At 39.3% G+C, this 27,624-nt stretch overlaps 2 protein-coding genes across 11 annotated transcripts in view; one reads left to right on the top strand and one right to left on the bottom strand.

The window, feature by feature from the left end:
- Positions 1–16,098, bottom strand: part of WAC (WW domain containing adaptor with coiled-coil) — a 107,149-nt gene extending 91,051 nt beyond the window's left edge. For 6 of the 8 annotated variants that reach the window (XR_010321962.1, XM_010590650.3, XM_003410529.4 and 3 more), the window contains exons 1-3: positions 15,404–15,511; positions 15,011–15,047; positions 13,312–13,507 (exon numbers count right to left, since the gene is read on the bottom strand). Coding sequence is in view for 7 of the 8 variants with exons in the window: in XM_010590650.3 (XP_010588952.1) it covers positions 13,312–13,507; positions 15,011–15,047; positions 15,404–15,444 (274 nt within the window). In the remaining variant the exon portion in view is untranslated. Of the gene's footprint in view, positions 1–13,311; positions 13,508–15,010; positions 15,048–15,403; positions 15,512–15,984 lie in introns of those variants that run through there. The other 2 variants (XM_064284964.1, XM_010590648.3) reach the window with 2 other exon arrangements.
- Positions 14,993–27,016, top strand: LOC135231277 (uncharacterized). 3 transcript variants are annotated; one of them, XM_064284967.1, is made up of 3 exons: positions 14,993–16,556; positions 18,986–19,134; positions 19,401–27,016. In XM_064284967.1, the coding sequence occupies exon 1, from the start codon at positions 15,301–15,303 to the stop codon at positions 16,339–16,341; it is 1,041 nt and encodes a 346-aa protein (XP_064141037.1). In that variant the 5' UTR covers positions 14,993–15,300; the 3' UTR covers positions 16,342–16,556; positions 18,986–19,134; positions 19,401–27,016. The 3 variants fall into 3 exon arrangements, with proteins under 3 accessions (XP_064141037.1, XP_064141036.1, XP_064141035.1); XM_064284966.1 differs by lacking the exon at positions 18,986–19,134; XM_064284965.1 differs by having other exon boundaries at positions 14,993–19,134.
- The last annotated feature ends 608 nt before the right edge of the window (positions 27,017–27,624 follow it).

Below are 27,624 nucleotides of genomic sequence, written 5' to 3'. Positions count from 1 at the left end.
TACCAATAAACAAAAACTAGCTTGATATCAGACTTCTCATCTGCTATGTTTAACATTATCTTTAAAACCAAAAAAAAGATCCAAAGGAAAATAATTTTTGAATCTAGACAAAAGAGCATTCTTTAATGAAGAGGACAAAATGAAGACATTTCCTGGCATTCAAAGTCTCAGATTACCACCCACAAAAACATAATGAACCTTTAAGAAAAAAAAGAATACTAAAGCAAAAAAAAAAAAAAGAAAAAGTTTTAAGAAACTAAGAAATAAAATCATCAATCATTATGGAAAAGTCTTCCATCTGTCAGTGAACAGCAGATAAATTAAAAATCAATACAAAAAATCTGTAATTATACTGATTATTACTATACTACATAATTAAAACTCTTGACCCACTGACAGATCTTCATACCAAAGAGAACACGTATTTTCAAACATCCAGAAAATATTTTCAACAGCTAACCAGGTATTCAGAGATAAGGAAAACTCAATTCCAGAAGGTCGATAATTTAGAATTTAACAAAGAGAAGGCAGATAATAATGGTGATTTACAAAAATAACTCATTTATAAATTCTTAAACATCCTTTAAATATACCTGGGCTAAAAAAGAGGAAAATTAAAACAAAAATCATATTAGGCTTGAATAAATATGAGATCGCTATATAATTCTACATCAAAATCACATGCAACGTGAACAAAACACCAAACTTTAAAGAAAATTTACACATTTAAATGTCCTCTTTACAACAACTAAGATCGGAAATAAACTAAGCATTCAACTGAAAAAACTAGGGCCAAAGAATATTTCAATAAAAAATGAAATAGACTGGTTTCTTTGTAGCTTCTTTCAAAGTATCAAAACAAGCAGTGAGTCTTTGGTAAGTCTAATTTTTAAAAAGTGGGAGGAAAGAACATTAGTACAAAAAGTCATGACTACTGACATTAGAATTTAAATTTGAAACTTTATACCAATAAATTAGATATGGATGGAGCTGGGGGAACAATAATCATAGGAAAAAGGGGGAAAGGATCCAAAGTTCTATCCGTAAATAAGACAATAGTTTCCAAGCCACTGCAGGGTGTTTCTCATTTAAAGGCCAGCGACAGGGGAGGAGGGGAAAAAAAAAAACACTAACAAAATATCAGCACATCACAACCATGAAAAATATTATGACCAAGAAATCAACATTATGAATGATAACATTAAGAAACCCATTATAATAAACTGAAATTAAGCCATGGGGCCATCTCTCTTAACAGTTGTAGGAAAAGCATGAGGTTCAACATCCATTCCCTGTATTCTTGGCAAACTAGGGGGAAAAAAAGAAGTTGCTTTAACTTGACGAAATACCAAAAAAGTAAAGGAAGCACCCTTGATGGTTCACCCTAGGAGTGTACCCATTAAAGTCAGTACCAAGGATGCCCGTTATCAACACAACAAGCAACATTATTTGGATGCCCAGCTGAGGCAATGAACATAAATTAAAAAAAAGAATTATCCAGGTAAGAAAATACATAAATACATCCTAGAAGTTTCTGGGAAAAACAAGGAGACTCCCTTGCAAGCAGCAGTAGCTGATGTTGTTAGCTGCCACTGACTCATGCCCCTGACTCAAGGTGACCCCAAGACTGAAAGCAGAATACACTATAAATCTCTAGTAACGTCTTGAAATTGCTAATGTTTATAATTTTTTTACTTACAAAAACAGCAATTTTGCATGGTTTAATCTAATATAAATCTATTGTGAGGAACCATAGAAGAAACACACATTCTACCTTTTATAAATGCTGCCTTTCTAATTTTAATAAAAATAATATGCAATTAACATACTGCATGTAATGGCTGCCTTGAACATGCTTTCATTGTTGTAAAAGTTGTTTTCTTTGGATACTTTCTCACCAATCTTATTTACAAATTATTAGTAAACCTTTCTTTATAAAAATAGAAATCAGAATTATCCACACTAGTAAGGTTTTGATATGGTTCCTATACAGCAAAATTCAAAATAAGATTTTAACAGTAATGAAGAAGTCACCCAATGAAAAACAAAACATGCTCAAAATCTAACTATTCTAGTGCTGCCTTCCCGCCCCTCCCAATTCTTCTGGATTCTACTTGTACATCATCTTCGACATCTCTATTTTAACATCAGAGACTATGTTTTCCTCCCAAAATGTTCATATCAACTGTAATTCCATTTTCTACTTCCACCATCTTAATCCAAACCCTAATGACCTCTAATCTAGAATACAAAAGAAAGTGTCAATAACATACGGTGTTATATAACGAAAGGTTAGCTAATGTGTTCAATATCTAGCAGAGAAAAGGCGAATTCTCAAGGTCTAAACATATAAGTCAGAATCGACTTGATGGCAGCGGGTTTTTTTTTTTAAACATATAATGTACCAATGCACACGGACATAGGGAAAAAAAAAGTAGTGAACACATAATGTATAATACCTGTTTTAACATCATGCTTATAACACAAGTGTTGGAAAAAAATTAAGAAAATAAAGTTAAACAGCTAAAAGTAATAGCAAATACCTGGGTGCGGCAAACGGTTAAGCATTCAACTACTAGCCAAAAGACTGGTGGTTGGAATTCATCCAAAAGCACCTCAGAAGGCAGGCGTGACAATCTGCTTCCCAAGGGTCACAGCCTGGAAAACCCTATGGAGTGCAGTTCTACTCCGCACACATGGGTTTGCCACGAGGCAGAACTGACTTGATGGCAATTAGCAACAACAGGAGTAAAAGCACCTAGTAGCGCTCCTGGCTCTACACCAACTGTATTTTTAAGTCTTTGCATACACTATTTAGGAAACCCTGGTTGCACAGTGGTTAAGAGCTACAGCTGCTAATCAAAAGATCAGCAGTTCGAATCCACCAGGTGCTCCTCGGAAACCCTATGCGTCAGTTCTACTCTATCCTATAGGGTTGCTATGAGTCAAAATCACCTCGATGGCAACAGAATTGGTTTGGTTTTTTTAATGTACTATCTTACAATGAAAATCAGCTAATACACTAAGTTAACAGCAAAATAAATTTTATGACTCCCTATATCTACAATGAAAATAAAGGAGCCCTGAGGGTTCAACAGTTAAGTGCTCAGCTACTAACGGAAAGGTTGGCAGTTGGAACCCACCCAGGGGCTCCACAGGAAAAGACCTGGCTGTGAAGATTACAGCCTAGAAAACCCTGTGGGGCAATTTCGCTGTCACATGGGGTCGCTATGGGTCAGACGTCCACATGATGGCACCTAACAACACTTAAAATAAGAGATTATCATTTAAATACTAACATGAATGCTTCATTTTCTTCCCAAGGATTAAGAACATTCCAAATTATGAGTCAGTATCGGGCTCACTTCTTGCCAAAATAAAAAGTAAATACACAAAACTGACTCAAATCAAAGATTCTGAAGATCCAAGTGTTTTAGAAAATGCAATTCTGTACTTTACCCCTATTTTTTATAATTTAAACGTCTCATGGTAAGCTTGAAACTTGGATCGTTTGTACATGCCATACTAAATACGAATGCTTAAAAACACTAATAAGGAGCCAATAGTCAGCAGGAAGAAAAACGGACCAAAATCACAGAAAAGATAATAGAGAACCAACTTCTCACAGTCTTCCATGATGTGTTCCAACTTCACTGGCTTTTCCCCACTACTATGATCTTTTCATGATCAACAGGCATGCATTTCTGTTAAGCTGGAAAAACTCTCAAAATTATTCAATTATTAAATGCAGAAGTAATTTACCACGATTCTCTGCTCACCCTAGCCAAAATATTCCAAAATAACTTACTGGTATCGCTTTTTGGCTAGTTTAAAAAAAAAAAATTTTTTTTTCTTTTTTTTATGAGCACAGAACAGGTCAGAACCTTTCAGAAGATGTCAACCGTATGTGATGCTCTTCTGTCACATAGTTCAAAAGTAATCAAAGATTTTTATCAACCACACATATCGTAAGTTTCTTTTTGAAAATGCAGCTGCTCCTAACGGTCAATTTTAAGACAAGTGTTTGCTCACATCTGAAGTTAGCCTAAGTATATTATTTTTCAAATTGAGATAAAAAGACCTAAATGAAGTTCACTGCTGAACTGTCTCAAAACAGGTAGTGGGCACTTGCGGGAAAGGAGGGAGGCGATATGAGTGCCTAAGACAGTTTTATCTAAAGCAATAATGGTGGATCCAGATATTACCCAAGCATATCTCAGCTGCTAACGCAAGTTAGCAACTTCTCTATTGTCGGGCATTAGATGTCCTTACCATGGGATACCAAGTTAGCTACTTAACAGGTATTTAATGTGTAACTTGCATAAACATTATACTACTGTATGTGCATCTTGGAAGAAGCTGATACAATTACTTAAAACTCAAGAAACTCGTAATACACAAGCTGGCAAAAAACCACTCTAACTTCTAGATTTCTAATGATAAAATGAACATTCCTTAACATCCTGCTTAGAGTTCCTTCTCCTCCTTTTGCACGTACTCCCCCTAGACCTGTAGTTTATAAATACTTAATTAAACCAGTTTTTATTTAAAAATTCCATTTTCTAGGCTCCATCCCCTATTGCTCTGATTCAGAGTAATAGAATCAGGGAACCTACAACCTTAAAAGTTTCCTAAGTGATTCTAATAAGCAGCCAAATTTGAAAATTATTATGTTAAACCTGTGGAGTTCTGTAAAAATTTTAAACCTTCCACATCTACCCCAAAAATCTCTGTAATGCAAAGACCTATGTATGAGCAGATGCCAAGTTAGAATTGCCCTCCAGCCCCCTTCATTTAGCAATTACTTGGCAATTAAATTATCTGTTATTTTCCTTCCTAACCCCAAGGAAGAAGCTTTAGCTTGAGACCTAAGGCTGCTCATCTAAAACTAAATTTTATTCACAGAAATAAGAATAAATCTAATAATTTACTCTTAGTCCAGGCACTTAGATAAGCACATTAGTGGTGTTTTATATACGTAATACTGTTTAACCCTAATAATCCTAGGGGAGTAGACACAAACTCTCAGAGATTAAGTAATTTGCCTGAAGTCATTTACCTAGCAAGTAAGTACCACAGCCTGGACTTAAAATACAAATCTGAGAGAAGACTTTATTAGTTAAGTGATAAGAGAAACAGTGTGTAATTAGTATTCTCTGAGCACTAACTGAAAAGTACTCCCAGTCAGTCCTATCAGATTGGCATTATCAACACCAATCATCTGTTGACTCTACTATGCAAATATGAAATACGAGCAAGAAAAAAAATATATGGTACAATATGGAATCATTTTTATAAAAATTCTGAAAACACTATTATAGAAGCGCTGTATTATTTTACAGCTTAAGAATATGACCTATGAAAACTAGTGATAATCTCTAAGTGATAGGATTTGAGGCATTTTTATCTTTCCCCCTCTTTTTATTTTCTAGTATTTCTGTAATGAACTTGTATTAACAAAAAAAAATTTCATCTCCCTTAAATCATGACAATCCCAATATTCCTTTACCTGCTCATTTATAAATGCTACAAGGTGCAGGCACTTTCTAGGTTGACAGAGATAAAAGGATTAACAAAATAAACTCACTTCCTGTTCTGGTGGCGCTTATATTCCACAGCAGATAAGCAAATAAAAACTAGTCAGCTCTACTGTAAGTTTTGAAAACACAAGTTTGTTTCAACACTACTGATACATCAAAGAACAACTTGAGCATCATATAATTTCCCAGCTGCTTATCCACAATTTCCCCTGGGAGATACACTAGGTGCTGAAATGAGCCGCACAGGAATACAGAAAATGCAGACACGCACACCTCACACATCTGCCAGCTACCTTACATGTGGAGCTGAGTCACACCCATCCACATTCGGTGTTACAATTCTGTCTGATTTCAGACAACGCACCTTCCATCATTTCACAATAGCTCACATACTGCAACTCTTCCAACAGATGCCTACTTCCACATGCCGACTTCAGGTCTTTGCCAAGGTAAAGTGCCACATTTATTGTAGTATTTATAAATTTATTAACCACTTAATATGTATAAAACTATGGATTTTATCAGGTTTCTGTTTTTAGTGTGTCACCAACAAACTTTGAGTGCTGTCCCCAATTCCATTTTTCCTGTAAGTACTGTGGTTTTTTAATCATGCGATTTTGCACAGCATGGAGGTTTTTAGGAACACATGTCATTATACCATAATGACTATAAATAAACAATAACATCAGGTCACATTAAGTACAAGGAAAGAAAAACGCAGTGTTAAACGGATAGACAGTGATGAGGATGGCTGTTTCAGAGCGGTCAGGAAGGTCAGGGAGGGCCTCAGTGAGAGGCTGGCATTTAAGTAGATACATTACTGAAATAAGAGTTCAGCACAAGAACATATAGAAAGAACATCCCAGAAAGAAGAAACGTTAAGTGCAGAGCCCTTGAGACAAGAGCAAACTTCTTCCTGCAGGGCCAGTATGGACAGAGCTGTACAAACAAGGAGTATGAAAAGAGGCTGAAGAAACACCCAGAGACCATACTACATAGGCTCTTTTGCAAGGTATTAATAAGTAACCAGAAGTCACTTAAGGGCTGTGAGCAAAAGGGTGATGTGATCTGATTTGCATTTAACTAGATCAACTGGCAGCTGGAAGCTCTTGCAGAGTTCAGGTAAGACAATGTAGTACCAGTAACCAGTTGCTATCAAGTTGATTTCAACTATGGTAGTAGTTTAAGTATGAAGTAGTCTATCTGGAGGGGAGCTCTGGTGGTGCAGTGGTTAAGTGTTCAGCTGTTAACCAAAAGGTTGGCTGTTTGAATTCACCAGCTGCTGCTTAGAAACCCTATGGGGCATTCTACTCTGTCCTATAGGGTTGCTGTGAGTAGGAATTGACTTGATGGCAATGGGTTTGTTTGTATTTGGAGTATACTTTGAAGACAGAAATACGGTTCCATGTACAGTAAACAGACTTGCTTTCCAGTTTCAATTATTACTTAATAGTAAACTAATTACCTTAGTTGGATTTTAATTTTACCAGTAAAATATTAACCAGCCTTTTTCAGAGTTATTATGGAATCAGATGACAAACAATGCAAAAAGACTCTTAAAATTATAAAACAGCACATAAATCATAGACTGTTCATAAGATTTATTTTCAATTTTAAATAACTGGTTTTTTAAAGACTAAATTGACAATTAGTATCTTCAGTACAGAGCACAGGACTCCATATGCCCCAGCTCATTACTATCTTCACTCTTTCTAGCATTGTTAACACAATGATACATAACATCAAAACCATTCTGCCCAAGAGAATATGATACGAACAGATCCTTAACAGGGCGACCACCTAGAGTATGTTTTCTGTGAATTATGGACCAAAACCATAGGTTTGCTACACCAATGGCATTAAACACATCTTGCACGACTAGGGAACAGTTCAGTTGAGACTGCTTTAAAAGATCAAGACGAGCCATTCCAAAATAATGATGATTGTGAAATAGAAATACCATTAAATCATAACCAATACATAAAAACCTCTTTAAAAACATTAAAATGATGACTATAAGCCATAATACAAATGACTTGGTATTGCTGTTCAAATGTGACACCTTACATGCACAGATGTAAAGAGTTAACGTTTTAAGGAAGGAATACTAAAGAGATGAAACATTAAGACTGCTCATCTGTCAACCTTAATCTACTTCTCTTGAAACGGAACATGTGTTTCCTGTGGTCATTCTTTTAATTGACCTATAGAAATCCAATGCAAACGTTATCTGCCCAGTTTACTATCATACTATGAAGCACGGATCAATAAAAACAGATAAGATTTACGCCTATTATTTTCTTTAGAAAAATACTTAATGTTAGTCAATAGCATTGTTGACAAGTAAATATTAGTGAAGTTTAGATTCTGTATGAAATTTCCTGAATGAGGGCTTGTCTTGAGAAAAATGACTTCTAGTGAAATTTCTGACAAGCTTTCAGGTTAAAATTTATTTTAAAAAACAGAACACTTGACACATGTGATAACTTGGCATAGGATTATACACACACCTTGTACCAATGTCAATTTCCTAGTTTTGATATTGTGCTGTAATAGGCAAGATGTAGCCACCAGGGGAAACTGAGTGAAGGATACATGGAACCTCTTTACTATCTTTGCAACTTCCTGTAAATCTATAATTTCAAAATAAAAAGTAAGTAACACACAGCAGTCTCACTAACATTTTTTGGGCTCTTCTGGTCCTATGGAGCCCTGGTGGCACAGTGGTTAAGCATCTGGCTGCTAACTAAAAGGTCAGCAGTTCAAATCCGCCAACTGCTCCTTGGAAACCCTACGAGGCGCTTCTACTCTGTCCTACAGGGTTGCTATGAGTTGGAATTGACTCAACAGCAACAGGTTTTTTCTGGTTCTATAACTACAGTACAGTTACCATGAGGTCTTTCTATCTTGTAATGAAGAATAAAAGGATACAAGAGCAGTATTGCCTTTGAACTAGTTTATGCTACAGTCGTTAGCTGCCATGGAGTCAGCCCCTGACTCACCGCAACTCCATGAACAATGGGATCAGACCACTGTGATCCATCACGTTTTTACTGGTTGATTTATCTGAAATAGATCACCAAGCCTTTCTTTCTATGCTACGGTAAATATCATGAAATAAGTATTAAATATACCTAAATGTTTTATCTCCAACAAACCGACTGCCACTGAGTTGATTCCACCTCATAGCAACCCTATACACACACACCGCCGTCGATTCCGACTCGTACAGACCCTATAGGACAGCGTAGAACTGCCCCATAGAGTTTCCAAGGAGCACCTGGCATGTTCGAACTGCCGACCTTCTGGTTAGTCAGCCGTAGCACTTAACCACTACGCCACCAGGGTTTCCAGCGACCCTATAGGACAGAGTATAACTCCCCCATATGCTTTCCAAGGAGTGGCTGGTGGATTCAAACTTCTGATTTTTGGTTAGCAGCCAAGCTCTTAACCACTGCACCACCAGGACCCCCTCTGTAAAATAAAAGCAACTGATGGAGAGCCAAGGAACCCTCAAAGGATTCATTCAATATAAGCCGGACCCTCAAATGATTCAATATAAGTGCTTCTATGTCACATGTAACTAATAACACAATAAAGCATGTATTTAACCCCCAAACCAAAAAACCAAGGTGTATACAATCTACCAGAGTAGGAAGAACTAATTTCTAGACTTGGCTCTGTCACTATATGTTCAACCACACACAAGTACGCTTTCTATCAATTTTGTAAAACTGTGAAACAGGGATACACGAGTCCTATCTATCTTTCAGAGCCCTGGTGGTACAGTGGTTAAGAGCTCAGGCTGTTAATCAAAAGGTCAGCCGCTCCTTGGAAAACTAATAGGGCAGTTCTACTCTGTCCTACAGGATCGCTATGAGTTGAAATCGACTTGACAGCAACAGGTTTCCATCTTTCAGGGTCTATTATGGGCTTAAAGGGAAGTACTAATTTTTTACAGTACTTACTAAAATTACACACGCAACGCACACTTTATTTTACTCAAAACGTAAAGTTATTTGAGTAACCACAAGCCCACGTTGTACAACCAGTCTATTATCCAATGTGGAAAATATTAAACATCGCTAAATCGTATTTTTAAAAACTTTAAGACCAATAATCCCCAAATGGTCCCTATTCAACAACTCCCTCAAAATGTGATTAATAACCCATTGTTTGAATATGATCTAATAGGAGAAAATACATTTCCAAATTTCTCCACAGATATGGCTAAATGTCAATGCAAGATAAAAACTTCACTATGCAGCTATAAACTTTGAAATCTTCACTAAACCACTAACGGGAATTTTCCTTTATACTAATGAACAGGTACTAAAACGCTAACTAAAAAGCTATGCAAATTCATCAGGAAAAGTCCCTAAAACCACAGTACCTAGAGCCAATACAGGAATATTCTTTAATTAACGAAATGAGTTACAACTATCTTCCCAAAGAAGATGTTTCTAACAAGTATTATAAGCATATAAGAAAACAAGTCTGTTACCGTAAAAAAGAAACAATGAGGAAAAGAGAGATAACCCCCAAAAGGCTGAAGTTTTTGGAACAGCTTTTCAAAATACCCACAAACATACTCTTCATCCCTAAGCTTATCTGTGCTATCATTCTTAAAGTTACTTGGTAATCACTTAGAAATAGTTTTTAAGAAAAACAATATGAACCAGGAAATGTCTCAGGCTGATCACAGAATTAAAAAATATATATATACTTCACCAAGTTAAGGAACCTTTTAATAAGCTGCACCCTCATATAACGTCCCTTGATTTACAACAGATAATCTCCATTCCCGCTAATAAGTTCTAAGGGATAAAACCTCTCAGTCTTTGTAAACTGTACATACTATGTTGCAGAAAGTCTTACTTTAACCAATCTAAGGATTTTTATGGCAATACTCAATCTCTGCTTTCTTATTTTAAAAAATATATTTTGAAGTCCTTTTATAATGACTTCTAAAGTGATAGTTCTCAAGGAAACCCAGGGTCCCATGAAGCAAATCTATATGTAATTATTGGAGAAACACAACGTGTTGTGATGTTGATAGGTGCCACCAAAGCCCAATCCTGAGGAAATCAAACATTTGTTTAACTAGCTTTGTAAGTGAAAAGTTACAAATCGTAGGGTATAATCACTTAAATTAGATATTTACTAAAGAAAGGAAAGTCATTTGGTTTTTAAACAACGGTGTAAGTAAAAGGTAATAAATTTGCAACAAGTAGCTCAATAAACAAGATAGCAATCTGTTCTTACATTAAGCTAATTATACGTGCTGAGAGCACAAATAAACCAACTCACATGTGATTTTGGATAATGGTTTTGAATTCATACATATTTAAATGCATATTCATTTAAAGATAAAAATCTAAGGGAATTCATAATACCGCAAATAAAATCATACACAGACTTTAAAAAGTATATTGGCGATAAAAGAAAAAAGTATATGCCTGAAGTCAAACTATGATGGCTAAGTAAGTATCACATACCCTTTTTCTCAAAGAGGATAATTCCCTTAGAATGCAAAAATGAGGGAAGAATCCTTATTTTACAGCTCTAAGAAACTAGGGAACATCAAAGATGTACTCTGAAATCCAGAATGGAGATACCATTTTTTTATGGTATTGATTATTACTCATTCTCTTATAGTTTAAAGGAATATGGCAACCAGGCTTATTAAAGATACACACACGTACAGAGTTACGTTAATTAAAAAAGGAACTCAGGAAGACAGGCAAAAGAGCTGACAGACTTATATATAAAGTATCTTAGAAAGTAGAGAGTGGAGCCTAACCTAGAAAACGATCAGAAAATCATGCAACAAGTTTCTTATACATGAGGCTAAAAGAACATCAACTGAGTAAACAATGGAAGCAGATACAAATAAAAAGGAACCTAAAAACCAACAAGATATACCTAGAGTTCTCCCAGGAAGGAAAATTAAAATCAAAGTGAAAAGGGGTTCAGAAAGGACAAGCAGCTAAAATATGACTAACTCTCAAAAGTCAATGCCTTGACGGCCAGCCTCAAGACCAGGACCACATCCTATCGGTACTTCCAGGAGCACCGCACAGCTGGTGGCACACAGTCGATGCCCAATGTTTGCTGAATGAATAAGCCAACAGGATGCTCTTGGGCTTACTTCACCTGTGAAAGAATTTATCGGGTATGGTTCCCTGGAAAATGTATGGAAGCATTTACACAAGTTTCATTGTGTGCATCAATGGACTTCTTCCCTGGCTTTGGAAATAAATGGAACGTAAGAGCCTATCTACAAGGAGATGAGGTGCCACATCCTGTTTGTTTTTTTTTTTTTTTTTACAATCACCAAAACTATAAAAAATAAAGCTTTCTACCACAAAGGCAGTACCCACCCTCCAAGAGTTTACATTTGGTACGTAACCCACTACAGAAAAGTTCGATAATAGTACCATCTTGGTCTATACATAGCGCCGTGGAAAATTCACCCCCCAAAATGAAAATGTTAATAGTTTAATTTTGCCAAAGAACTTCAAACGTTTTTAATAATCAAGCCCCAACCAGTAGTACTACTGAAAAATATGGTTTACCTGCTTAAGTAGTACAAAGTTACAGCAATATTCAACAGAGAAGAAATGAACTTTATTTTCCTCCCATCCAATAATCATCCAAATTATTCCTTCCCAATGCAATCTATGACCATTACTAATTTCCCCAACCTAGTAATTATGTAGTACATAGGTGATCAAATGTTTCTCATTACCTGATTACGTTGAGTAAGGCTGATTTCTACACTAAAGAGGACCAGAAGGTGCAGGACATTAAAAAACAAAGTACTGAAAACTAGTTGCTAACAAGGAAGAAAGAAAGCCATATGGTACTGTTGAGTTTCCCTGGAAGTTTATAAAAGCACAATCTGTACATTTATCTCAAGCATTCTATCTATTAAGCAATGTAAGATCTAACTGTGGCGGAAGAGAACTGTCTTGATTATCTTAGTGAAAAATGGTTTGTTCTTTAATGTCTTTCTTAGACATGAAACCTGATTACTTTGGTAAATTTGGGGCAACTTAAGTCTGAAAATAGTTACCTAGAGTTGGATTTATTTACTTATTCTGTCTCCTACCACAAAGAACTTGAGGCATAGTAATAACTGAAGAGTGTTAGCAGCATGCAAAAGAAATAAGGCTAACCTAACCTTTAAAAAGTTGAATTGAAAGCTGTGTAAAAGTTAAATTAACAGGACCCTAGAAAATAAAATTTAAAATGTTTACAATAAAAACTCAGAAGATATTTTCTGAATCACAAATGGGCTTTTTAATCTATGAGCTGTTTTGAAAACATACTAAATTTTAAATTTTCTAACTTATCATTATAATTAGGAAACAGACTTGAACTCTTTAAAACAACTTCAAGCAGCAACAAGGGTCTCAAAATAAACTAAGCCAAATAAACTGAAATCTTTACTTAAAAGTAACTTACTTTCCTGGGAAAACGTTTTGTATTTCTCCCATTATTAATAAAGCATTTGGTAAACTATATATTCATAAATACACCCTCTTATTATCAGCCACTAAGAATCCAGTTTTTAGATACTCAAGTCAGCATCTTATTTCTACAATAACCTGTTAATGAATCATAATAGGTTAATAAAATTGAAATACTTCAATGACATAACCTCATGGCAATGTCCTCAAACTTGAAATACTACTACCGCCTATAGGCCTATACAGCCATTGTTATAAGATAAATATGTGACAGTTTCAACAGGAAAGCTACTCACCACCATCCCTCTCTCTAACTCTGTGAGCATGCACGTTTTTGGCCTTAGCGTGACCTGTGCTGTCACTAAATTTGTTTTCAGGACTATCAGATCTCCGCAACATTTTATTTGGTGGTGAAGGATCTGTGGCGTCTCGCATCTTTTCATGTCTGTGATCACCACTACTGGGGTGACTCTTCGATGAGTATTTAAGTGCCTGTAAAACATCACACCCCCCCCAAAAAAGAAAGAATTGAAACTTTAAACTTTACTATTTTGTTTAATTGACATCATTAAGTTTTAAAAATTTACATAGGCAAAATTAAATTTTCCATTATCAGTTATGCTCTTAAATTATTAACACAAGCCACAAATGCTTGTTATTACAAAGCTCCTAATAAATATCATAACGGGGAAAAATCCACTCCATTATATCAAACACCTCAGCACACTGATTCCATATACATTTTCCTGGGAATTAATATTTCAAATTTTTTTGAAACCTTAATCCAAGGAAAACTAGAACCTAAATACTACTGTATTCAATTTCTGCTCTGCAACTGATATGTTTAGACATGTACAAACCTACAAAAAAAAATTTTTTTTTAAAGGGGGGTAATAGTTCTCAGATGAAGTGTTTCAGGCCTAACTTACCTATTTCTGCAGGCTTGGAAAACAATTTCAAAGGGATAAAAATACTGGCCAAAATAAAACTGATACATGAGCAATATTTGTAAAAAAAAGTATAATAAAACTTCCCCACAATAATGGCTTAATTTCACTTGAACACATTTAAAGCATTGATATACGAGGTGTTTGCAATATTTAATATATAGAGGGCCAGATTCAATAGGGTTTAATCTTTGTCATATCAAAATGTTATGGACAATGTTTACACATCAGGGGACCTAGCGTTTCTAACTTGAGCTTTAACAACTCCTGTTTGCCAGTAACAGAACTTTCAGCTTAGAAAACTATTCTCTTATCCCTTAAGTGATCAGACTCAAAGTTATTTACAGAAGTTCTAGAGTTATGATAGTTGTCAGCCATGCATCAGATTTCTGCCCCAAACCTTGGGGCAATTCTATCATAATTTTTAAAAACTTTACTTATGTAACACCTGCAGTAACATAACAAAAAAGAAACTACTTAGCAAGAGCCATCCACATTAGAATGAAATATTCAAGCATCCAAAGATCACAAATCTTACAGTAATAAAAAAGCAGTACCTTTCACCAGTTAAGCAATTATTTGCAACAAAATTAGAATGGGCAGAGATAGTTGTTTACAAACAACTTAAGAGCTGAAAGGCAATTAGCTATCTCTTTCCAGGCCTTTCATCTAATTTTAACACCTTCCCATTAACTTTTAGTTCCTCAGTACAATAAATACAAATACTTCAAAAATCACCGAACTCCTCTTCACATCAATTCCTTTACACCCAAATAATCGAGCCAGGTCTTCCCGGTTGCAAATGATTTTTTTTTTTTTTTCCTAAAAACTTGTACTTCCTCCAGTCACCTGTCAAAATAAGTCAGTAAACCTTGCTGGAGAGCGCTAATATAACTAAACACAAAATTTTTGGAGGGCCCGCGGTGCTAGTTTCGGGTTTGGTGCACTGAAGGGCCTGTAGCGACTTCAGAAGCCTGCGCTCGAGTAGCAGCCTCTCCCCTCCCCCTCCGGCCCCCTCCCACCCTTCCACCCCGGCCACGGCTGGTACCTGGTAAGGCTGCGAGTCCCCCCTCCGGTCGTGACAGCTGAAAAACAGGAAGAGACACAGCGACATGAGACATCGCGGGAGGAGGAAGAAAAAACGGGTCCCCCCTCCACCCCTCCCGCGGCAGACCTAACAAGTGTACCCCGCGAGCAACACGCACACACACACTCACACCAGGACGGCGAAACGCTGCAACCCCGGCCCTCGGCTCCCCTCCACGCACACTCCCTCCTCGCTGCTCCCGCGGCTGCTCCTCCTCCCCAGCCCGATCCGGATCAGGGTTAACAACAAAAATGGCGGCCTGGCCAGCACCAGATAAGGAGGAACAGCCCCCCCTCCGCCGCCGCCGCCGCCCCCCGCTGCGGCCCGGCCCGAAAAGAAGAAAACACAATTTACCCATCACTGAGTCTCTGCTGTTTCCTCGCATACATTACCATCAATGCCCGGCCTGTGAGTGTGTGTCGGGGAGGGGGGAGAGCGGCCGCGAGAGGCGGGCGGGCGGGCGGGCGGCAGTACCGGCACCACGGCCCGGCGCGCCCTCGGCGAGTCTCAGCACCTCCCCGTTACTGGCGCCGGCGCTCCCGGGCCATCTCCCTCCGCCGACACCACACTCACTCTTGGCCGGGGCAACGGCGCCAACTACACGGCGGCAGCGGCGAACCGGGGGGAGGGGGGCAAGAAGACGCGTCTGGCTCAGCGCCGCGGAAAGCGAATGCCTTCCCCGCCTTCTCCTCCTCCTGCTCCGCCGCCTCCTCCCCTCCTCCCCCCGCCGCCGCCGCTGCCTGGTCCTTCGCCTCTCCTCCTCCCGCCGCCGCCACCGCCGCTGGTGCCGCCGATACCGCTCCACCAACTACATCCGGGCAACTCGGATGCTGCCGCCTTCGGAAAACATCGGCAGTTTCCGCCGCGCCCGTCCTCTCCCACCCTCGGTCTTCCTCCCCGCCCAGCGCAGCTCCAGAACGGCGCCTTCGGCAAACCTCGGCTTGTGCCGGCCTTCCTCTTCCTCTGAGGCCTGCTTCGCCTCTTCACGGCCCGTCAGCTCTTTCCGGTTGCCGCTTCTTTTCCTCACGCGCGCGTCCGGCCACCCCTATTCCTGTTCAGGGCTAGCCCCGCTCAGGGACTTGCTCGAGGCCGGTCCCAGTGGCTCTGGGGTACGCAGGGGCCGCCTTCGGGAGGAGGACGGTGGGGCGCGAAGGAAGCCATCGCGGACTAAAGGAAGGCGGTTGCGCGTGCGCCCAGAAGCGAGGGGGTGGTGGGTGCCCTCCGGCGAGCTCTCGGGCCGCCCGCCCCCTCCCCTGCGGGCTCTGATCGCCGGGTCGTCTACAAGCCCCTAGTTAGGCGACAGGCGAGCGGTTACCGAGTAGCTCTCTGGTTGTAGTTCGCGGATCCTGCCCTCGGGAAAGCGGGGCGCCTGACCCGGCTCCGTCAGGGCTTCCCTGTGGGGGCCAGATGCTGGGCCTGCGCACCTGGCCCAGATGAGACGCTGAGCACGCTACCGGCCGTCAGCCGGGCAGGGGCTTCTCCGCGCGCGCCCGGCGGCGTTTTAGAAGTAAGTCACGCTCTCTTAACGAGAACTGCCGAATACAGAGGCGTTAGGGGATTTGTACCGAATGCGAGAAAGCTGTGTTCCTAGGATTCCTGAATTGAGGAGGGAGCGCCGCTCAGGGCAGTAAATTAAGAAATCGGATTAGGCTGGAGATTTATAAGGATGGGCTACTTGGGAAAAGCGTTCAGCTGTCGCATCCTCTTTCGATATTTTCCTTTCTCAGCATGGGGAATTCACCGTGCACGCCCCACCCTCTCCTTATTTGCCATTTTTTCGCTCTTCGAGTTCCTCGCTGAAATATTGGTGAAGTAAAATTCATTTGGAGGCTCTAGATGTGAGGCTTTGCATGTGAAGTATTAACAGGCCTGTTGCTGTCGAGTCCGACTGATAGCCGGCCCTCTAGCACAGACTAGAACTGCCCCATAGAGATTCCAAGGCTGTAAATCTTTAAGAAAGCGGACTGCCCCATCTTTCTCCCTCAGAGCGCCTGGTGGGCTTTTTGATTAGCAACCAAATGCTTAACCGCTGTGCCACCAGGGCCCCTTTATGTCGGCATTTAAAAAAAAAAGTTGCTTTGGAGTCCACTCTGACTCATAGCCACCCTGTAGGCAGAGTAGAACCGCCCCATAGGGTTTCCGAGGAGCAGCTGGTGGATTGGAACTGTCCACCTTTTTCTTAGCAGCCTGAGCTCTTAACCACCCAAACCAAAACCCACTGCTGTCAAGTGTATTGACTTATAGCGACCCTATAGGACAGAGTAGAACTGCCCCATAGAGTTTCCGAGGAGTGCCAGGTGGATTTGAACTGCCAACCTCTTGGTTAGCAGCCATAGCACTTAACCACTATGCCACCAGGGTTTCCCTCTTAACCACAGGGCTACTTTATGTCAGATATTAGGGTATGCGAAATTAAATTGCTACAAATTTAATTTTGTGGGCTGCTGCAGTCCAGGAAGATCAAAGACTGCAGCCTTCAGTATGGACTGCATTTCGCCAAAAAGGAGACAAAAATCCTCACAACTCGACCAATAAGAAACAGGATAAACGAGGAAAATATTGAAGTTGTCAAGGATTACATTTTACTTGGATCCACAATCAACAGCCATGGAGGCAGCAGTCAAGAAATCAAAAGATGTATTGCATTGAGCAAATCTGCTGCAAAAGACCTCTTTAAAGTATTTAAAAGTAAAGATGTTACTTTGAAGACTAAGATGTGCCTAACCCAAGTCATGGTGTGTTCAATGGCCTCATATGCCTACAAAAGCTAGACAAAGCCAGAGAAGAATTGATACCTTTGAATTATGGTGTTGGCAAAGAATATTGAATATACCATGAACTGCCAGAACAACTAACCAATCTGTCTTGGAAGAAGTATGGCTAGAATGTTCCTTAGAAGTGAGGATGGGCAAGACTTTGTCTCATGTACTTTGGACATGTTGTTAGGAGGGACCATTCCCTGTAGAAGGACATCACGCTTGGGAAAATAGGGAAAAAGAGGAAGACCCTCAACGAGATGGATTGAAAAAATGGGCTGAAACAGCAGTGATTGTAAGGATGATATGGGACCAGGCATTGTTTCATTCTGTTTTACATAGGGTCACTATGAGTTGGAACCAACTTGTCCACACTTAACAACCCAGGCACAATAGCAACATTGGCATATGGTGGGAGGGGACATTAGGTATTTCAAAAAATTAAATTTTACTTTGGTGGTAGTGTTTTTTTTTCTTTTCTAAATTTTTCTGTTCTAAATTTCTTCTAAGGAAGTTGATTATACGGCATTAGTTTAATGAAAAACATTGTAATAAAGTAAATGTATAAACTAGGCATCATTAGGGGAAAAAAAGGCAAAGTAGGAAATCAATCAAAAGAAAGTAGACCTCTCCAAAAAACAATATCAAAAAATAAATGATTTGTTTAGGCATGTGTATCTGACAGGTTGTTATTCCTAAGCCTAGTTAAAAGGTGGAATTATGGAGGGGAAAAGGGCCCCTGAAATCACAACCAGTTGAAAAAAATTAGTCTTATTTACCACAAGGTGCTCTCATAGCACACCGGTTAAGTGCTAGGCTGCTAAGGTTGGTGGCTGAACCCTCCACAGGAGAAAGGTGTGGCAAGTTCTCCTTGGAAACCCTATGGGGATAATTCCCAACCTTATAAGGTAGCGATGAGTCGGAATCCATTCAACAGCAAAGGTTATTTACCACATCCACTTGCTAAATGTAAAGATTGTACCAGTTTATAAGGACCAGTGAAAACCTATTTAATGCCCACTTAAGCTGTCAGCAATTAAGAAAACAAGTCAGTCTAAAATAACGCAAAAGGGGTAAAAAAAAAAAAAAAAGAGTCTTAGTGCAACTTTCAGCACTTTTGTAACAAACTGAAGACAGGAGACATTAGAGTAAAAAATGGTAATATGTAAATCTTACGCAGGAGGCAGCGAAGTTACCTGATTTTTACATGATAAGCAAATGTCTATGCTGAAATTGAATTACACTGCTGGAGCAAGAGCAGCAAACTGGACTAAGCTATGGGGAGAAACAGTCCCAGGCAGTGTTTATCCTAAAGGACACTTCTAAATGGTACATCCATTTTTTAAAAGTTCATCTTGTTGCCCATTTTATTTAATTTTGGATTTTTTAAATAAGTTTTTTAATAATTTATATTGTGCTTTAAGTGAAAGTTTACAAATCCAGTCTGTCTCTCACATAAAAACTTATATACACCTTGCTGCATACTCCCAATTACTCTCCCCCTGATGAGATAGCCCGCTCCCTCCCTCTGCTCTCTCTTTTCCTGTCCATTTCGCCAGCTTCTAACCAACTCTACTCTCTTATCTCCCCTCCAGGCAGGAGAAGCCAACATAGTCTCAAGTGTCCACCTGATCCAAGAAGCTCATGCCTCACCAGCATCCCTCTCCAACCCACTGTCCAATCCAATCCCTGTCTGAAGAGTTGGCTTTGGGAATGGTTCCTGTCCTGGGCCAACAGAAGGCCTGGGGGCCATGACCACCAGGGTCCTTCTAGTCTCAGTCAGACCGTTAACTCTGGTCTTTTTATGAGAATTTGGGGTCTGCATCCCACTGCACTCTTCCTCCCTCAGGGGTTCTCTGTCAGGTCAGTCATTGGTTGTAGCTGGGCACCATCTAGTTCTTCTGGTCTCAGGATGATGCAGTCGCTGGTTCATGTGGCCTTTTCTGTCCCTTGGGCTCGTAATTACCTTGTGTCCTTGGTGTTCTTCATTCTCCTTTGATCCAGGTAGGTTGAGACCCATTGATGTATCTTAGATGGCCACTTGCTAGTGTTTAAGACCCCAGACGCCACTCTTCAAAGTGGAACGCAGAATGTTTTCTTAGTAGGTATTATTAAGCCAACTGACTTAGATGTCCCCTGAAACCATGCTCCCCAAACCCCTGCCCCTGCTACTCTGGCCTATGAAGCATTCAGTTTATTCAGGAAACTTCTTTGCTTTTGGTTTATTCCAGTTGTGCTGACTTCCCCTGTATTCTGTGTTGTCTTTCCCTACACCTAAAGTAGTTCTTATCTACTATCTAATTAGTGAATATCCCTCTCCCACCCTCCCTCCCTCCCCCCTCAATAACCACAAAAGAATGTTTTTTTCTCAGTTTAAACTGTTTCTCAAGTTCTTATAATAGTGGTCTTATACAATATTTGTCCTTTTGCAACTGACTAATTTCACTCAGCATAATGCCTTCCAGGTTCCTCCATGTTATAAAATGTTTCACAGATTCCTCACTGTTCTTTATCGATGCATAGTATTCCATTGTGTGAATAAACCATAATTTATCCATACATCCGTTGATGGGCACCTTGGTTGCTCCTATCTTTTTGCTATTGTAAACAGTACTGCAATAAACATGGGTGTCCATATATCTGTTTGTGTAAAGGCTCTTATTTCTCTAGGATACATTCCGAGGAATGGGATTGCTGGATCGTATGGTAGTTCTATTACTAGCTTTTTAAGGGAGTGCCAAATCTATTTCCAAAGTGGTTGTACCATTTTACATTCCCACCAGCAGTGTATAAGTGTTGCAGTCTCTCCACAACCTCTCCGACATTGATTATTTTGTGTTTTTTGGATTAATGTCAGTCTTGGAGTGAGATGAAATCTCATTGTACTTTTGATCTGCATTTCTCTAATGGCTAATGATCGTGAACATTTCCTCATGTATCTGTTAGCTACCTGCATCTCTTTAGTGAAGTGTCTCTTCATATCTTTTGCCCATTTTTTAATTGGGTTATTTATCTTTTTGTAGTTGAGTTTTTGCAGTATCATGTAGATTTTAGGGATCAGGCGCTGATCGGAAATGTCATAGCTAAAAACTTTTTCCCAGACTGTAGGTAGTCCTTTTACTCTTTTGGTGAAGTCTTTGGATGACCATAGGTGTTTGATTTTTAGGAGGTCCCAGTTATCTAGTTTTTCTTCTGCACTGTTAATAAAGTTCTGTATACTGTTCATGCCATGTATTAGGGCTCCTAGCATTGTCCCTATTTTTTCCTCCATGATCTTTATAGTTTTAGATTTTATATTTAGGTCTTTGATCCATTTTGAGCTAGTTTTTGTACATGGAATGAGGTATGGGTCTTGTTTCATTTCTTTTTTGCAGATGGATATCCAGTTATGCCAGCACCATTTGTTAAACAGACTGTCTTTTCCCCAGTTAACTGACTTTGGGCCTTTGTCAAATATCAGCTGCTCATATGTGGATGGATTTATGTCTGAATTCTCAATTCTGTTCCATTGGTCTATGTATCTGTTGTACCAGTATCAGGCTCTATTTACTACTGTGGCAGTATAATAGGTTCTAAAATCAGGTAGAGTAAGGCCTCCCACTTTGCTCTTCTTTTTCAGTAAAGCTTTACTTATCTGGGGTCTCTTGCTCTTCCATATGAAGTTGGTGATTTGGTTCTCCATCTCATTAAAAAATGTCATTGGGATTTGGATCGAAATTGCATTGTATCTATAGATGGCTTTTGGTAGAACAGACATTTTTACAATATTAAGTCTTCTTATCCATGAGCAAGGTGTTTTTCCACTTACGTAAGTCTCATGTTTCTTGCAGTAATGTCTTATAGTTTTCTTTGTATAAGTCTTTTACATGTCTGGTAAGATTTATTCCTAAGTATTTTATCTTCTTGGGGGTTACTGTAAATAGCTTTGATTTTGGTGATTTCCTCTTCGATGTTCTTTTTGTCGGTGTACAGGAATCCAACTGATTTTTGTATGTTTATCTTGTATCCCGATACACTGCTGAACTCTTCTACTAGTTTCAGTAGTTTTCTTGAGGATTCCTTAGGGTTTTCTGTGTATAAGATCATGACATCTGCAGATAGAGATACTTTTACTCCTTCCTTGCCAATATGGATGCCCTTTATTTCTTTATCTAGCCTAATTGCTCTGGATAGGACCTCCAACACAATGTTGAGTAAGAGTGGTGATTAAGGGCATCCTTGTCTGGTTCCCAGCCTCAGTGGGAATGCTTTCAGGCTCTCTCCATTTAGGGTGATGTTGGCTTTGTATAAATGCCCTGTATTATGTTGAGGAATTTTCCTTCTATTCCTATTTTGCTGAGAGTTTTTATCATGAATGGGTGTTGAACTTTGTCAAATGCCTTTTCTTCATCAATTGATAAAATCACGTGATTCTTTTGTTTTATTTGTGGTGGATTACATTGATTGTTTTCCTAATGTTGAACCATCCCTGCATACCTGGTATAAATCCCACTTGGTTATGGTGAATTATTTTTTTGATATGTTGTTGAATTCTATTGGCTAGAATTTTGTTGACAATTTTTGCATCTATGTTCATGAGGGATATAGGTGTTTAATTTTCTTCTGGTGTCTTTACCTGGTTTTGGCATCAGGGGTATGGTGGCTTCATAGATTGAGTTTGGTAGTATTCTGTCCTTTTCTATGCTCTGAAATACCTTAGTAGTAGTGGTATTAACTCTTCTCTGGAAGTATGGTAGAACTCTGCAGTGAAGCCGTCTTGGACCAAGCCTTTTTTTTGTTCGGAGTTTTTTTTATTACCTTTTCTATCTCTTTTGTTATGGATTTATTTAGTTGTTCTACCTCTGTTTGTGTTAGTTTAGGTAGGTAGTGTATTCCTAGGAATTCATCCATTTCTTCTAGGTTTTCTGATTTGTTAGAGTATAATTTTTCATAGTAATCTGATATGATTCTTTTAATTTCAGTTGAGTCTGTTGTAATATAACCCATCTTATTTCTTATTCCGGTTATTTGCTTCCTCTCCTGTTTTTCTTTTGTCAGTTTGGGCAGTGGTTTTTCAATTTTGTTGACTTTTTTCAAAAAACCAGCTTTTGGTCTTGTTAATTCTTTCAATTGTTTTTCTATTTTCTGTTTCATTTAGTTCTGCTCTAATTTTTATTATTTGTTTTCTTCTGGTGCCTGAGGGTTTCTTTTGTTGCTCTCTTTCTATTTGTTCAAGTTGTAGGGATAATTCTTTGATTTTGGCCCTTTCTTCTTTTTGGATGTGTGCATTTATTGATATAAATTGGCCTCTGAGCACCGCTTTTGCTGTGTCCCAAAGATTCCGATAGGAGGTGTTTTCATTCTCATTGGATTCTATGAATTTCTTTATTCCATCCGTATTGTCTTCTATAACCCAGTCTTTTTTGAGCAGGGTATCGTTCAGTTTCCAAGTGTTTGATTTCTTTTCCCTGCTTTTCCTGTTATTGATTCTCACTTTTATGGCCTTATGGTCGGAGTAGATGCTTTGTAATATTTCAGTGTTTTGCATTCTGCTAAGCCTTGCTTTATGACCTAATATGTGGCCTATTCTAAAGAATGTTCCACGCGTACTAGAAAAGGAAGTATACTTGGTTGCTTTTGGGCGGAGTGTTCTGTATATGTCTGTGAGGTCAAGTTGGTTGATTGTGGCTTTTAGATCTTCCGTGTCTTTATTGAGCTTCTTTCTGGATGTCCTGTCCTTCACTGAAAATGGTCTGTTGAAGTCTCCTGCTATTATTGTGGAGCTGTCTATCTCACTTTTCAATGCCGATAGTTTGTTTTATGTATCTTGCAGCTCTGTCATTGTGTGCATTAATATTTAATATGGCTATATCTTCTTGGTGTATTGTCCCTTTAATCATTGTATAGTGTCCTTCCTTATGATAGATTTAACTTTAAAGTCTGTTTTGTCAGAAATTAGTATTGCCACTCCTGCTCTTTTTTGATTGTTGTTTGCTTGATATATTCTCTTCCATCCTTTGAGTTTTAGTTTGTTTGTGTCTCTGAGTCTAGGGCGTGTCTTCTGTAGGCAGCATATAGACGGATCTTGTTTTTTAATCCATTCTGCCACTTTCTGTTTCTCTATTGGTGCATTTAGTCCATTTACATTCAGGGTAATTATGGATAGGTATGAATTTAGTGCTATCATTTTGATGTCTTTTTTTGTGTGTTGTAGACAGTTTCTTTTTCCCACTTAATTTCATGTGCTGAATAGATTATATATTATCTTTTCCTCATATTCATTGTTGTTGATTTTGTTTCTGCTGAGTCTCTGTTTTTTTCTTGTATTTTATTTTGATGAGTAGGATAGTTTGTCTCCTTTGTGGTTACCTTATTATTTACCCCTATTTTTCTAAATTTAAACTTAACTTTTATTTTTTTGTATTGCCACATCTTCCTCTCCATATGGAAGGTGTATGATTACATTTCTTAGTCCCTCTTTATTATTTTAATGTTGTTTTCTTTTATAAAATAACATCACTGTTACCCTGTTTTGAGCTTTTTGCGGGGGGGGGAATTTCCCTGTCTGGGTTGACTTCTGGTTGCTCTGCCCAGTGTTCTGGTCATGGGTTCATACCTGATATTATTGATTTTCTAACCAAATAACTCCCTTTAGTGTTTCTTGTAGTTTTGGTTTGGTTTTTACGAATTGCCTAAACTTGTGTTTATCTGGAAATGTCTTAATTTCATCTTCATATTTAAGAGACAGTTTTGCTGGATATATGATTCTTGGCAGGCAGTTTTTTTCCTTCAGTTTATTAAATATGTCATCCCATTGCCTTCTTGCCTGCATGGTTTCTGCCGAGTAGTCCAAGCTTATTCTTATTGGCTCTCCTTTGCAGGTGACTTTTTGTTTATCCCTTGCTGTTCTTACAATTCTCTCTTTATCTTTGGTTTTGGCAAGTTTGATTATAATATGTCTTGGTGACTTTCTTTTAACATCTAACTTATGTTAAGGTTTATGTTAAACTTATGTGGAGTTTGATGAGCATCTTGGATAGATATCTTCTCATCTTTCATGATATCACAGAAGTTTTCTGCCAACAAATCTTGAACAATTCTTTCTATATTTTCTGTTATCCCTCCCTGTTCTGGCAGTCCAATCACTCATAGGTTATTTCTCTTGATAGAGTCCCATATAATTCTTAAGGTTTCTTCATTTTTTTTAATTCTTTTTTCTGATTTTTCTTCAAATATATTAGTGCCAAGTGATACATCTTCGAGTTCAGAAATTCTGGCTTCTACTTGCTCAATTCTGCTCCTCTGACTTTCTATTGAGTTGCCTGCTTCTGTAATTTTATTGTTAATCTGAATTTCTGATTGCTGTCTGTCTATGGATTTTTCCAGCTTATTAAACTTTTCATTATGTTCCTGAATAACCTTTCTGATTTCTTCTACTGCTTTGTGTGTTCCTTGGCTTGTTCTGCATATTGCCCCATTTCCTTCCTGATGTCTTGAAGGGTTCCGTGTATTAAAATTTTGTATTCTGGTTCTGGTAATTCCAGGAATGCACTTTCATCTAGAAGATCCCTGGGTTCTTTGTTTTGAGAGCCTGTTAAGGTGATCATGGTCTGTTTCTTTATGTGACTTGATATTGACTGTTGTCTCCGAGCCATCTATAAGTTTTTGTATTAGTTTATGCCTGCTTACTGTGTCGTGACTTCTTGCTTTGTTTTGTTTTGGTATAGCCCAATGGGTTGCTTGAGTGAGCTAGCTTGATTATTTTCACCTTTGGAGATCTGATGTCCTGTCACCAGATAGCTAGAGCTGTTATCTGGTAAATCAGTCTAGGAGTCCATTCAGTTTTCTTGTATGAATTCAGCTCAGGTTTCCAGGTAGCTGGTCATCAAGTGTGTGGTACAGGCTCTGTCCTACAGTCTTAGAGGGGCAGGGGTGTTTGGTGTATATACTGGTATCTGATTGCATCAGGCGGTCACGCTCTGAACAAGGCAGGGGGCTGAGAACCGACCCCCGAGTGTCTCTGAGGAAAGCACGTCCCTGTTCCTAGAACGTGCAGGTGAGTGGGTTCTGCAGATGGACCATGGGCACCCAAAGTTTTTGGTTGTAAGGACTGGGAGGTACCAATTATCTTTGGACCCCATCATGGGTGGTTGGATGACCTGAGTGGAGCTACCAGTCCTTAGGTCTCTGATGTGGTAGGTGAGGACCTTGTTTAATAGGCAAAGCAATGTCAAACATCAAACACCCACGTCTCCACTGCACAGCTAAAGCTGTTGAAGTCTGCCAACAAGGGCCTATTCTCCTGAAATAGGCCCCCACAGGTCCATCCAGAAGGGAAAGGTGCTCAAAGTCCACAGACTGCTTATGCCTGGACAGGAGCCGCTTCTGTCCTGAGCTCCCCCGGTTAGTGGAGCTAGCAAATTATCTTTTCCCCCAATTGCAAATTTTTTCCCTTCCCCAAGGCTGGGAGGATAGCTCTAGGTGCTCAACAGTGCCTATCTCAGGCCCAAGGAATTCAGCCGCTGGAGCCGGCTTGGGGGTGGGGGGGTGATGTAAAATATACGCAAGTACTTAGCTTTTGCCGAGAGCGCCATTCTTCTCAGGTTCTGGAGGTGTGAGTAGGCTGTGTGGCTGGCTGCTTCTTCCTGAGGAAACTGAGGCCAAATGCTAGTACCAGCCCTCCAGTGCCACTCCAGGAATGGTGCCTGAGGGTTCCCCGTGATTCAGGTCTGGTAACTCCTCTCCGCTTCTGAATAGTCTCTTCCTCCCTCTGCTCCTCAGTTCGTTTTCTAAGCTTGCCTTTGAAGCTCAGGGCTTCCAGCTTGTCATAAATATACTCGTTTCACTTGTTTTTTCAGGTCTTTGTTGTAAAGAGGGCTCACCGGAAGCATCTGTCTATTCTGCTCTCTTGGCTTCGCCTCCTCATTGCCCATTTTAGATTCCATTGTTCATCATTATGCAGTCTCCTGGTGGTGCAAACAGCTTATGTGCTTGGCTGTTAACCGAAAGATTGGAGATTCCAGTCCACCCAGAGACACCTCTGAAAAAAGGCCTGGTGATCTTCTTCTGAAAGATTAGCCGTTGAAAACCCTGTGGTGCACCGTTCTAATCTGATACATTTGGGGTCCCCATGAATTGGAAAAAGCCAGTCAGCAACTGTTCTTATGTTTTTGTTTTTTAATTCATCATTATAAATCCTCCCACAGATACCCTCAACTTTCCTCCCCCCCCCCCCCCCATCTTAACCTGGCTAAACCACAACTGTTGTTAAAAGTCTTCACTACATACCTTCAGCAGAACAGTTGAACTTGGCTGGAGAAAAACAGAGCCATGCTGACCTCATCGGGCTATATTTCCATAATCTTTTCACCCTGCCCCTTAAACAACTGTTTCATGTCTTCTAAAACCACCCTACTCCTTGCTCATAGGTAATTATCTTGCTTTTTACTTCTCTAAGAAAGTAGAAATCAGAAAGCAATAATAGCTCCCTCCTGCTCTCGCTGTTATATATACCAGCTTTCCTATATGTGAATCCTAACGCACTACTACAGCCTCCCTTCCGTGACCGTGGATGTGCTGTCAGAGTTCTTAGCTAAGACCAGACTTGCCTCTTTTGCATTGAGTTATGTTTACTGTTTTAATCATTTGCTCTCCTTTTAATTTTTTTCCCTGTCAACTGGATCACTTCCATCAACTTATACACATGCTATAATAGCTTCCACTTTAAAACAACAAAAAATCACTTTTGACTCGTATGTCCCTCCAAATACTAGCCTATTTCTCTGCTCTGCTCGCCTTTACAGAAAAACTTTGTCAACTGCTTCTACTGCTCTTGAACTC

This window comes from Loxodonta africana, chromosome 4 (assembly GCF_030014295.1).
Source record: "Loxodonta africana isolate mLoxAfr1 chromosome 4, mLoxAfr1.hap2, whole genome shotgun sequence".
Taxonomy (NCBI): domain Eukaryota; kingdom Metazoa; phylum Chordata; class Mammalia; order Proboscidea; family Elephantidae; genus Loxodonta; species Loxodonta africana.
The sequence above is the reverse complement of the archived record's forward strand: the minus strand, read 5'-3'. Positions and strand labels throughout refer to the sequence as shown.